Raw genomic sequence first — 13,509 nt, forward strand, 5'->3', positions numbered from 1 at the left:
TTATTGTAGCTTTGCACAGGTGTGTGTGTGGTGGGGGGAATAATTAAATTGAGAGAGGATTTCCATTTATTTATTTCTTAACACACTGCATAAAGCTGTGATTGCATAAGTAAAATAAGCATAAGAAGCGGGTTACCTATATTCCATGTGACGATTCTGTTCTGGCTGCCGCTGTGGTTGTTTGTATGAAAGCTGTCCTACAGAAATGCAAGAATCACTAACCTTTGGTTCAGAGGCCTGATCTGGCCCCTCAAGCAAATGCTTTTGACACCCACTCCCCACCTTCCTGAGTTTGGTGAAAATCTGCCCAGCCTAGCATCCTGACGTGGATGTGTTTGTATCCTGTTTACCGCCCTGAGATCTTTTGAAGGAAGGCGGTATATAAATCTAATAATAAATTGCCTCCTCCCATCATCAACTCATTTATTTGATGAGTGGGTAGGGGGCATTCAGCCCTCTCAACTGATCTGCATGAATCCCCTTTGGAGGGGTGTGGTGTGTGGGTGTGTAAGAGAGAGAGAAAGAATATGTGACTGGCATGTGGCCTCAGAGGGTTGGCTAAAGAGAAATGCAGTCCTTGAACCAAGAAACATCACCCACCTCTGAATTAGAGGTTAGACATATTTCAAAAGCCATAGACTGTTAGCAGTTGAGCATGCACATTCCACTCTAAGGGGGAGATGTCTTTAAATGGGTATCTGCACTTTAATGTGGAGAGAGGGATGAGAACCACATACCTATTGTGCAACACACTGTCAAGGAACCTTTATTAACACAGTGTTATGTTACAAAAGTTGATGCCTACCTACCTGGCTCTTGTTGCCTTGCAGAACAAAGCAGCAAGGAATTAACCATTGGCATTGACTATTGACCCACCCCCTAACCACTAAGCATTTGTGCCTGTGTTGCTTTTTATGGGCCTTTTGAAGAGGTTTGTGGGTGGGCTGCCCTAGTTAACACTTTCACACTTAATGCTGCAACTTGATACTGCGTTGTCAAGTCTTGAGGTTGGACACTGTGAGCCAGTTGATTACCTCCTAATCTGTCACCTGGTTCAGCTGCCACCTCCTAAGTGGTGTTGAGCCATATACATCCTGTGCCAGCTTTCTTTGAACACACGCTCTGAAGTGCTGTTTTGAAAAACATGACATTGTGCTGGATCAAACACTCTTAACCTTGCATGTAACCTTCACTGCCCTTCAGATGCCTGAGCTGGAATTTAGGGCCCAGGAACATACTTGGAACAAAATTAGCAGGTCCTTAATGGTGGGAGGACACCTCAGCCTTCTTCATAACCAAGTTGGCTGTGGCACCTTCCAGCCTACTAGTTCAAACAAGCATTCCTCCTTCTGTCCAGTCTGTGTTCTCCATAACTTCACATTCTGTGGCCACCTATGGCTTAGTGATGGTGCTCCCACTGACTTCCTTTCTTCACTAGTGTTCAGCTATTGCCTTCAGCTCAAGCATGTGCCTAGAGCAAAGAAAGGGAAGATGAAAGACAGCTTCTTTTTCACAGACTAGGTTAGCATTTGGTTTTTAAGTTTTTTTTTTATGATATTTTAATAAAGTTAACTCAAATCACAAAAACCAACAAACACATACATCAAAAATACAAACAAAAAGACAGAATAACAAAAATAAAGAAACATAAAAAAAGAAAATTCAAGATTAAAAAAACTCTGATTCAAATTAATAGCCTTCCAGATCTTATTTTCCTTGCTTCCACCCGCCTTCCTTTCAGTATTCCACTTTAAAATTAGTTCAGCAATTATCATATTATTCAAGTTCATCCTTTATCCTTCCCTTTACACTCTTATTTATCTTAATCACTAGAACCCCTTCATTTCACTTACAGTGCCTTTAGCATTCATAAATTTTACAATGTTTTTGTAGATAAACTTTAAACTTCTTCCAGTCCTCTTCCACCTGCTCTTCTCCTTGATCTCGAATTCTGCCAGTCATTTCTGCCAGTTCCATATAGTCTATAACTTGCATCTGCCATTCTTCCAGGGTGGGTAAGTCTTGTGTCTTCCAGTGCTTTGCGATGAGTATTCTTGCTGCTGCTGTGGCATACATAAAAAAGGTTCTATCCTTCCTTGGCACCAATTGGCCGACCATGCCCAGGAGAAAGGCCTCTGGTTTCTTTAGGAAAGTATACTTAAATACTTTTTTCAGTTCATTATAAATCATTTCCCAGAAAGCCTTGATCCTTGGGCAGGCCCACCAAAGGTGAAAGAATGTTCCTTCCGTTTCTTTACATTTCCAACATTTATTATCAGGCAAATGGTAAATTTTTGCTAGCTTGACTGGGGTCATGTACCACCTATAAATCATTTTCATAATATTTTCTCTTAAGGCATTACATGCCGTAAATTTCATGCCGGTGGTTTTTAAGTTTTATGGAACATCTGTCATGTATGATCTAGTTGAGATCCCTGCATTGCAGGGAGTTGGACAATGACCCTCGCAATCCCTTCTGACTCTGCAAGTCTATGATTCTATGAAATAGCAGCATGCTCAGGAGCTGCACCTCTAATCAAGATAATTGTTTATGGACCATCAGGCTGGCTAAATTATCTTAGATGAAATTAAGTTCATTGATTTTTCTTTAGCCCTGGCTGTGGGTTTCAGTTATTTCTAATGCTTGGGTCTTTAGTTATGGTACCTCAAATTTAAAGGATGCTGAAATCTTATATTGATGCACTCTGAAATGTACCTTGCATTACACAGCCACCCCACCTGTTTCCAAAATTTGTACTCGCTTTCTCTAAAATTGTCAAGATGGCTTCCCTGAGCTCATGGAACAATGAGACACCACTTGCTTCTCAGAACCCATCTTGCATGTGTTTACATTTGGGCAAAGTTCTCGTCCAAGGGTCCATTTGGGTAATAGTGTAAGGAAGCATGGTGGTGCAGTTGAAGCACATGTAGTTTGCGCATAAAATGTTCCAGGCTCTATCCCTGGCATCTCTAGATAGACTGGGAAATACCCTGCTTAAATAAAGTGTGGCAGTGGGGAAGGGAGAGAGAAATAACATGGCGACTAAATTACAGTTGTACCTTGGATCTCAAAATGCCTTGGCTCCCAAACAACCAAAACCCAGAAGTGAGTGTTCTGGTTTTCAAACGATTTTCGGAAGCCGAATGTCCGGCACAGCTTCTGATTGGCTGCAGGGCTCTCCTGCAGCCAATCGGAAGCTGCACCTTGGTTTTTGAATGGTTCTGGGAGTTGAGAACCAAGGTACGACTGTACTGCCATTTCTCCCTTCAGGGGAAAAATACACAAGTGGGGTAACATAGCTTGCACAGTGGTTTCCAATCACCGCTTACCTGGCCAGGGTATCTAGGCTTCAGATAACACCCAGGCTGCTGCAAAGATGGTCCCTCTTGTATCTAGTCCCAAGCAGTATTGGACTTCAAAGGAAGTTACTAGCACTTTGAATTTTGATTGGAATTGGACTTTGAATTTGAATTTTGATTGAAATACGGTTAAGCTCCTGGTGACCAGTCCTAGTTAGGAGCCTTCCACATATATTCTGAACTGGAAGGGCTGTAGTTTAGTGGTAGAGCACCTGCTTACATGCAGAAGATCCCAAGTTGGATCCCGGACATCTGTAGGTAGGTGTGCCAGTATGTGCAGCGTATACTGACTTGCAATGGTTTGATTCGGCGAAAGGCAGCTTCCTATCTTCCTAATTAACCGAAGTTGTCAAGCCTTAAATGGCAGCCCTATAAACAACAGTCTTATCTTAGAAGCAGCCAGAATGTGGATAATCATGAGTAGACTGTATCCAAGGAGATGTTGCAAGTAGCACACAAAAGACTTTGGCTGAAGTTAATTCAACAAAGAAATATTCCACCAAGCCTATCGGACACCAGCATTTTGTCCACAGATGGATGCAGAAGGTGTTTGTGTGACCACCAGCAGAATTGACACACCTCTTCTGGGAATACCCTTCATTTCCTGGAGAAATGGGAGGCACAGCACACAACTGCTGGAACTTTTCTTCTCCACTCCTTACCTGATATACACCCAACCACTGCATGACTTGATGAATGAATGACAGGCAAAAAATGAAAATGCTGCTGTGAAGTAAGTTAAGTGGTTGGGGCAGCATGGCAGGCAGGCCGGCCGGCAAAGAGAGACAGGTAGTCTGTGTTAATGTAAAAGAGTGAAAGCTTCAATAAATTATTAAATTACCAAAGAAAGAAAAACAGTATTCTAGACACACCCACAACTGAAAAGCAAAAGTGTCAAAATCAAGATAGTTATGGGCCACTTTTTGCTGTCACTCTGGGCTTCTCTGATATCGTCCTGTGCTCCAAGATATAGTAAACACCAAACCACTCAGAAATGCTCCCCTAAAAAACAATTTGATGGAGTATAGCTGCTTGATAACCATAAAGCAGGCTTGATAAGTAGTTGTTCCTTGCGTCTTGCCAAATTTGCTTCAACTTTATGTCCCTTGACTTCTGATAATCCCTCCCATCCTGCTAAACTGCCTCTAGCTCACTGTCAAACTAAGGAGCTGATTGAGCTTAGGAAATGTCTACCACTCGGGTTATCTCTGTTTCCCACAGAGTGACCAGATCTTCAACAGGAGGGCCAAACATCAACAAGAAACTTTCCAAGACCAGACATAAACCATTTGGCTTCCACAGGACTTCAGAGAAGACCATCCCAATTGGACTACTGCCCCTACAAAGCAAATTAGCTGCTGCAAGCCAACCCTCCATCTCTGTGGTAGTAGTCTGACCCACCAACATTACTGAAAGCCACTCCACATTCAGAGACTAATTTTGTCAGCTTGGGTAAGGAGACGGTTAGGTAGTGGGTTGATTTGGTTGCCCAACACCAAGAAGTATGTGAAATTCAGGCTTAACTGGATCTGGATCCTGATGAGGGAGAAAGAAATATTGGACTCCATGTGGCCAGTGGACAAGGATGATGGGAGCTGTTATCCAATAACATCCCTACCCATTCTAGATCCTAAAGCTTATTTTGGTACTGCCCCAAGATCCCAGGTGAAATAACAGGAAGAAATCAACTCCCCGCCCCCATTCATCCACTCAGGTCTCAGTAACATGAGCCATGTTGACGCATTTATCCATGGTTATTAATAAATTGTAAGAGTTTCCTTATCCACTGATCTGGCACTGAGTGAAACACCAAATGAGTCCAGGGCAAGTTGGGTTGCTAATGCTGTTGGAAGGATGAAGATGAGGATGAGAAGTGGGCCTTGTTCTGGAATTTCCAAACGCACCTGCTAGTTTCATCACTAACTCCCCTTGCCTATGACTACTGTAACAGAAGCACCCTTGCTCCTTCCCACGGAATCCACAGGGAAGTCCCAGAGCCATGCAAATAGATGTTATAAGGGAGTAAATTTTACTAAAGTGACACAGCAGCAGCAACTAATAAGTATAGAGTGTGTTATAAAGTGTGTAATAATCATAAAGCACTACTTGTGACATGAGATCTGGCCATGGTGATGCATGCCTTAGTTATATACCGGTTGGACTTACAGGCACGTCCAACTCTATAGAGACTGCGATCTACTCCCAGTATAATAAAACTGGCAATCATCTACCCATTGTCATTGCCCATATTGTCAAGAGAGACCAGAGTTGTTGAACTTTTTTGGGGGAGGGTTGCATCAAATCGCTCAAGCAACAGTCTACAACTTTCCCTTCTTTCCCCCCACTGGGGGAAACGCAACAATGGGACCTAGCGCCGGGGGAGGGGGGCGTCATGATCGCTCAGGAGCAACTAGGCAATCTCTTCTTTAACTCCTGCGATCGACTGGGAGAACCCTGTCGATCTACCTGCTGTTTGCGGTTGACCAGTTGGACATTGCTGGACTACTGTAATACACTCTACATGGGGCTGCCTTTGAAAAATGTTCAGAACCTTCAGCTGCCCCAGAATGCTGTGATTCAGTGTAAGGCAGTTCATGTTCCTATATATGCACTACTACTTTCATGCAGCTCATTTCAACTGGGCTTGCGGCAAATGAACTTTCACATGAAACCATCTGTTAGGATGTGCACACATTATGTTTTGATCAGTCAGTTTTTACCTATAAGTTGCGCTATGGATTATAACATGCTAAAGACCCAGAGCTAAAATGAATGCAGTATCAAAAGTTGTTTTTCCAGATCTTGTACATACATCCCATGAGAAATGTCAAACCTTTCATGTTAGAAACTTATAATTAGATGATGTATCTGACAATCATGGCACATAGCATGGGGCAGAGTAACATAAGCAAGGGAAGAGGTTAGAAAACATAGCAATACATTTATTAAATATATTAGCATACTCAGGCAAACATAAAGCATGTGGAACATCAGCAGCTTGCACTTATTTATGTTTACTCAGAAGGAAATTTCACCTCTCTTAATAGGTCTCCCCCACCCCACCCCCATGTAAGTGTGCACAGGATCACAGCCTACATCTTTCCCACAAATCTTTATTAAGGGAATTTCCCATTTTTTAAAGCAAACTACTGCGCTCCATTAGACCTAACACCGTCATGACGTACGAGCCATAACTGGCCAATCGGCGCTTGAGGAAGAGCAAGGCGGGCGTCGGCCGGTTGAAAACGAGGGGAGGGGAGAGCTTGCTCTTGTTCCTGCGTCTTGGCTGTTGCGTGAGCACGTTGGTTACGCACGAACGTTACGTGCCTGAAGGCGGGCTGGGGCCTGGGTGAGGCCTGACCAGTCCAAGTCAGTCAGTCAGTCGAGTCAAGTCAGTGAATAAGGGAGCGAAACAGCTTCCCCTCAGGGAGGCTGCGTGTGAGAGGAGCGTGAGGGCTTTTTTTTTTCTTTTTGCACGTACGCCCCTACCCACGCACGCCCTCGAGCTCTTTTGTTTTCCTCCTCCGGGTGAATTACTTCGCTTCACCTCGCCGCGCGCGCGCTTTTTTTTCGGGTTTTTTTTTTTTTGAAAGTCCCCTCTTCCTGTCCGTCCCCCGCCTCCTCCCCCTCGTCCTCTTCCGCCGCCACAAGGAGTTGTGTGTGGGGAGGGGGGGAGGGGAAGTAGTAGAGGAGAGGAGAGTCGTTTCCGCCGGGGGTGGGGCCACCCCGCCGCAGCTGAGGGAGAGAAGTAAAGAGCGCGAAGGGAGAGAGCGGCCGGCCGAGTGAGCGAGGACAGCGGCAGCAACAGCAGGCGGCGGCGGCGGCGATCACCGACTCCGGTGCTCCCTTTCCCTCTCCCTCCCCCCCCCTCCGCCTCTCCTCCCCACCAGGCTCTCTCGCCTCACGCCGCCGCCAACATGGAGCTCATTACGATCTTGGAGAAGACGGTCTCGCCAGGTAAAAACAGGGAGAAGGAGGGCTGGGCGGAGGCAGGGGAGGCGGCATCCCGACAGGCCCCTCTCTCCATGGGGATGGGCGGGAGGCCAGGGGAGGAAAAACCAACTGCCTCCCCCCCCCCCATATAGAATAATATGTGGGGGGTGGGTGCTATTTAAGGGTGGTCGAGGGGAAGAAAGGGGTGTCAAAGGAATGAATGGTCTCGGAAGGGAAAGGGAAGGCCACGGGGGGAGGGGGAAGCCGAGGATGCCGGGCGGTTGGAAAGGGGGCTCCTGCCTTCTAGTGTGGGCAGCGAAGAGGTACGGTTTTTTTGGGGGGGTCAATGTTGGGGGAAGGACGAGGAAAGAGAATGGGGGGGGGGAGGTCAGTTAGTTGGATGGGTATTTCCGCCAGCCCCACTGAAGCGGTGGGCCGAGAGTCGGTGGGTGCCCAGGCAGAAAGCTTCATCTCCGCCCCTATGTTGGTTAGGGGGGTCCGTTGGGTGGCCTGAGTAGGTGAGGGGAGGGCGGGGGGATACGAGCGAACGGCCTCTGCGTCAAGGGGGCAGCGATGTGGGGCGGGGGGTCCTGTGCGAGGCGAGCATGGAGGCGCCTCTCGTGGCACGAGGGAGGGAGAAGGGAAGGGTGGGGTGGAAGCTGCCTCTGCGAAAGGCGCCTAGGCATATGGCTGTGGGGCAAGCCGCCTTTTCTGCTCCTCGTGTGCGAAGGGCGACGGGTCTCCCCCCCCCCCCGCCGGATATGCTCGCTTCGAGGGGGAGAGAGGGAATAAGTCTTGTGTGAATTGCGGGGTGGGTCGTGAGAGCGGGTCCCAGGCGGGGTCAGTAGAGGTCTGGGTGTGAGATCAGGATCTCTTGCAGCCTTTGACACTCGGACTGAGATGTAGCGCCGGGGGAACTTGCACACTTACATAAGAAAGCGGTCCATGTGCAGGCCGGCGTTGGCCGAGGGTGGTCTTGTCTCTAACCTGGGGTGCAGGCCCAAAGCGGAGAGGTGGGGTGGCAGCAAGAAGCGCCCCCGTGCTCAGAGCTGGCAGACTGGGGAAGTAGTCGCGGCCCAGCACATGTTGGGGGAAGTTGAATGCATCTCTCCTCTCCCCCACTCCCAAAATACGCTTCGATTTGGAGGGATGCGATCTCGGGTCTCCAGAAGCGGGACTCTCGGGTGATGCACACCGGACCCACTCGCTGTGTCGGGGAGGCGATCTCCCCGCTATCCCGCCTTTGGGGAGAATGTATCATTTCTTTCTCTCTTCGCCCCCCCCGGCCCGCCGTGAATGGAACCGAGAAAGTGAATTTCCCAGTCATCTTGGGGTGCTTCTTGCTGATAGAACCGAAGTTTGACTAAGAGGAGAAACAGCTCCCGAGGCCCTCAGTATCGGGAGGGGTCTGTTGCTGGACGCCTGGTAGGAATGTGAGCATGTGGGCGCTTCTAGATTGGTGTGGGGTGTCAGCGCCTTGATTCAAGCAGTAGAAAGAGGGGCGAGCAGATGGGGGAGTTATTGCTGAGCCGGAATTGGGGGTCGCCACTGACACCCCCTCGTGTATGTCCCCCTCCCGTCCTCCTAATCCCCTGCAGATTGCACCGAGCTTGAGGCAGCTCAGAAGTTCCTGGAACAGGCGGCCATCGAGAACCTGGTAAGAGAAAAACCGGGCTTGGGCTGCCCTTGGGTGGGGTTTGGAAAAGCGAAATCCCCTTCCTGTGTGTGTTTTATTATTATCATTATTATTTTTTTTAAAAAAGCTATAGCAGGCCGAACCGCCATAGAGGGGCGCAGCCTAACTGAAGGGTTTTTTTTCTCTCTTTTTTTTCCTTTTTCTCTCTCGCTCTCTCTTTTTGGGGGGAGGGAGGGGGAAATGCAGGAGGCAGCCAATGGCAAGACTCCCGGGAGTCGCGCCACCCAATCGTGAGGGCGCGCCGGGCCCGCGGGAGGGAAAAGGAAGGGGAGGGCGATTTGGCTCTGCCGCGCTGCATGCATGGAGGGAAAGGCGGGGGGAGGAGGATGGATAGATGAGGCCTGCGGGGGCCGGCCATGTGGGGAAGCCGGCATGAGTAGCTAGCTAGATGCAGCCGGAGGAGGAGGAGGAGGCCGCCGCTGCATGAAACGGGCCAGTCCGCCTAAGTGCTCGTAGGCGGGCCTACCTTAGGTTTCGTTTTTCCCTACTGGCTCCCCTCCCTAATTTTAGGGCTTGCCATGCTGGGCCTCCGAACCTCTCTGCATTTTCCTTTCCCTTTCCATTCTTTTACAACTCCACCCCATAGCGCTATTCTTAAAACGTCTCCCTTGAATTTGCAAGCTTTATAAATATTATTTTCCTCGTTTTCTTCGAGACTCTTTTTTGAAATCTGTTGTTGGTCTGTATCTTAATGCCCTCAGCACATTTTTTCAGTTTCTAAAACTTTGTGAAATAGTAATTCATTTCTGTATGCAAAAGCCTCGCTTAAGAAGGCAAGTAGGGATACACTGTAAAAGGGGACACAGCCAAGTGGGTGTCCTGAGTATGTCACCCACTAAACTAATGTAGAATGCAGCTTAGGTTATGTACTTGAACTGACAGCACATAAAGCAGTGAAGAAAAATTCAGTTCACTGTATATTCTAGAAAGTAGGAGAGGAGAAATGGGTAACTGAAGCCTTTTATTGGATCAATTTAAGATGAGTGTATTGAGTTTAGCGGTTGATCTCCACGCTGAATGGAAAGGTGATTGACATTGCCTAGATTATTTGTTTTAATAAAGGCAAATGAGCCTGTGTTTCAGATGATGGACTACTTAGACATGCATACATATTTAGGAAAGATTGTTCAACATACATTGAAATCAGTAGTAGCATGTCCCAATTAGTTATTAGACAGGTATTACTGAGGTAGTGTTGCACGTTACATTCATTATTTGAGAGAACCTTTAAATGGCTCTTCATAACTAACATGTTTTGGGCCCCTGCCTTTAAAATCTGTGGGAATACTCTTGAGGCTTTGGGTTGACTCCAGCAATCTTGGAGGCTTTCAGAGAAGTATCGTTTCTGAATTGCATATTATGTGTTGCATTGGCATTGTTGGGCGAGTGAATAACTTACTTGGCTTCAGGTGACAAGCTGTGTTCTAATTTCCATATAGGTGCTTACCTGAATCCTCCACCCCATCCACCCTGTTTCTATTTAATTTGCAGGGTCATGTTCTGTGGGTTGCTTTGCACTGAAATATTTGATGTTAATACATACTTGCTATTTTTAGAGGTCATGCTGTACTTTTTCTACACTGTAACAGTGAAATAGAAATAAAAGGAGTAAAGACAAAGGGAACATTCGTATGTGTGTTACCTGAGCAGTGTCTTCCCGCCACCCAGTAGCGTTTCTGTGAATAGCCTAACTGTTGCTTCTCTTGAAAGTTAAGCAACAGAGGGACTTTGAGATGTTCTTGTATGGTTTCATACACCACCTGTGGATAGACAGACAATGTTCTTCTTGGGGTTAAAGCTCATGAGTTATAAAGAAGCAAGAATGTTCATGTGTAAGGTAATCTGCACCAAAATGTTCCTTTAGTGCTATGCTGATTTACTTGTGCTGTGTAACGAATGCCCTTGGCCCTGAAGATCTTGCATGTTTTAAATTAATGTTAAAGGTAACATTAACTATGTAAGACCCATTGCCTAGCTATCTCCCTGTCTTGCCACAATGTTTTGGTTAAGGTGCAGCCCCCTTCCAATCAAAGCATCATATTTTAAAAATTTATCAGAGTTGCATTCCACCCTCATTCAAAAGTGTATACAAGGTATCCCATTCTATTCTCACAGTATATTTGAGATACCTGGGGTTGAGAGACAGTGGTTGGCCCAAGACCAACTGGTGAGCTTTATGACTGTGTGGATTTGAAACTGGGTTTCTCAATTCAGTGTCTAGTGTACTATTTGCTCCACCATACTTGTTCTTACTGTGAGTCCTGCAAAGAGCTGAAAAATATTTGCAGGTCATATGTGCAAAGTGCACAGATTTTAAGTGACCTAGGTCTAGGTGATTAGGAGCCAGCTTTGCCACAAATAGAAATAAGTTAATAATTGAGTGCTATCACAACTTTTAGACATCAGTGACATTCCCCTAGTGTCTGTGAATTGAGCATAGACTTAAAACCTTGTGTGTTAGAGATGGGAAGGACATCTTATGAGATAAAACACAGGATTTCCAATCAAATAGTGCTTTCAGAACTTGTTTTGTCAAGGCAGTTTGTAGCTCTGGCCTTACTTGCACTCCCTGAGGTGAAGTCCTGTGTTGCAGTACTTTAGGATTGTTTTAAGTTTTCTTCCTGGACTGCCGTTTACCAGTATAACATTCGCTGCCCCTTGAATTCAGAGTTCCACACTCTGCATAAAATGCAGTGTGATTTTATTTTTTAGGACTGGGTGGAGGAGGATCAGGAGATTGCTGAACAGCAGAGAGCAGGACTGAGTCAGGTTCTACAATACACGGTTAAATGCATCCTAACCTTAGTTTACCCCTCTATAGATCAGCTTCATTGCAAAATTGCAACCATCCCTCTTCACCTAAGCTCTCTAAAGTTATCCTTTTCAGCCATATAAACACTTACCCAAGTTGCTTTCTATCTACTCACTTGACAACTGCTCAGAGTTTTCTCTCATATTGTGTATGAGAGAGGTGAATTGCCATAAGCATTCCATAACCCTGCGTAGTCCAAATGGGAGGTGCATGTGTGACGTGTGGACCGCATGTCTAGACTTGCTTCCTGTACCACCCGTGTTCAGGCTAAGGAAGTTCATACTGGGTGGATTGAAGGGCAGGGTATAAGGCAGAGTTTGGCAATATTTTGTGGCCTGTGGGCATATTTGGAAACAGGAGAAATTATCATAGGCAACAAACACATGCCACAGCCGAAAACACACAACATCATCTATGGGCTACAACAGAATGCTGCTTTTGTGCCTAATTTCACTGGGGGGGGTGTTTACCCTGTGGGTGCCAGCCCATGTGTGTGCACATGTGCAACTGCAGGAACCACATTAGTGACCCTTGATACGTGAGATTGTGTAAGAGCATCTTGAGCTGGTGTAGGATGAGGGAAATTGGTTGAAAGATGGAGAACGGATTGGGATTCTACAGGAAAGCTGAGAAAAATTCTAACGTTGCTGTTTAGGGACCAGTCGTGGATAGAGTATGGGGGTGGAGAGGCTGAGATATGAATAATGCCCATGGGGATTTGTATTTGTTTTTCCTTTAAACAGATACCCTCCAAGCTGCATAACAAGTCACTTTTTGAAAGTGAGGAAACTTCCAAAAGCAGTTAGTAATATGTCATGGTTTTGTATGTAATTTCCATACAAAGAAAGTAAAAAAATTATAATAGGCAGCCCCAAGCCCTCAAGCGCTCTGGAATACTGACAAGTCTGTGATTCCTAGACACCAGTACCAAGCTTTCAGGTGTCACTATACTAAGATTCCTGGATCTTTGTGACCTGGCTATGCTCCTCCATCAAACTGGCCTGAGGATGTGCCTTAAGTAAGCATTGCAGTTTATGCCATTGGATGTTCAACCACCCACCCTGTGCTGTCCCACCGTCTGCACATCCAAACTGGGTAAATAAAACTTGACGAATATCCAAACTCTACAACCTACCCTTTACCATTTGCTGTTTTTCTTTTCATGATTTCTCTTCAGCCATCCATTACTAGTCTGCCAGTGCACTCCAGTGTCACTGAAAATAAAGGGGGATTTAAATCTGTCAAGTGCTTTTGAGCAAATTGCAGTTTAACACCCATCCTGGTTTGTTGCTAGAATTTTATAGAGCCATCATAGTTGAATGTTGGCTAAATATTTCCCAGTTCGTTCATCATATTAACACATGAAGACCTTTGGGTGACAGTTTCCTAATTAGGAGATCATGTTTGAACATGCAGAACAACTCCTGTGTCCTTCGCCAAATTGACTGCTTTAAAAACCACTGCTAGCTACTTCTAGGATTTAGTTTGAAGTCACATTTCTTTTACAGCAGGGCAATCAGCACTGAGATGTCTGGAAAAGCCCATGAGTCAAAAAGGACACAATTGATAGTAACTTTGTGTACTTGCATAGGGTGGAAATGCTACTCATACTCAGTGTAGCTGCACTGAAGATAGTTAGCATGACTAATATTAGTTTCAGTAGGTCTATCTTGAATAGGACTTGGTTGGATACCACACATTCATTTGC

General features: G+C 46.0%; 1 protein-coding gene across 3 annotated transcripts in view; it reads left to right on the forward strand.

Moving 5' to 3' along the window:
* Positions 1–6,644: 6,644 nt before the first annotated feature.
* The window catches only part of KPNB1 (karyopherin subunit beta 1), a gene marked incomplete at its 3' end in the record, with an annotated part of 33,793 nt that continues 26,928 nt past the window's right edge, over positions 6,645–13,509 (forward strand). Inside the window, exons 1-2 of one of the 3 annotated variants that reach the window (XM_083708666.1) lie at positions 6,645–7,317; positions 8,892–8,950. In XM_083708666.1, the coding sequence (XP_083564792.1) occupies positions 7,278–7,317; positions 8,892–8,950 (99 nt within the window). In that variant the 5' untranslated portion in view covers positions 6,645–7,277. Of the gene's footprint in view, positions 7,318–8,891; positions 8,951–9,326; positions 12,897–13,509 lie in introns of those variants that run through there. The other 2 variants (XM_083708665.1, XM_083708667.1) reach the window with 2 other exon arrangements.

Source organism: Podarcis gaigeae, assembly GCF_964106915.1.
Source record: "Podarcis gaigeae genome assembly, chromosome: 13".
NCBI lineage: Eukaryota > Metazoa > Chordata > Lepidosauria > Squamata > Lacertidae > Podarcis > Podarcis gaigeae.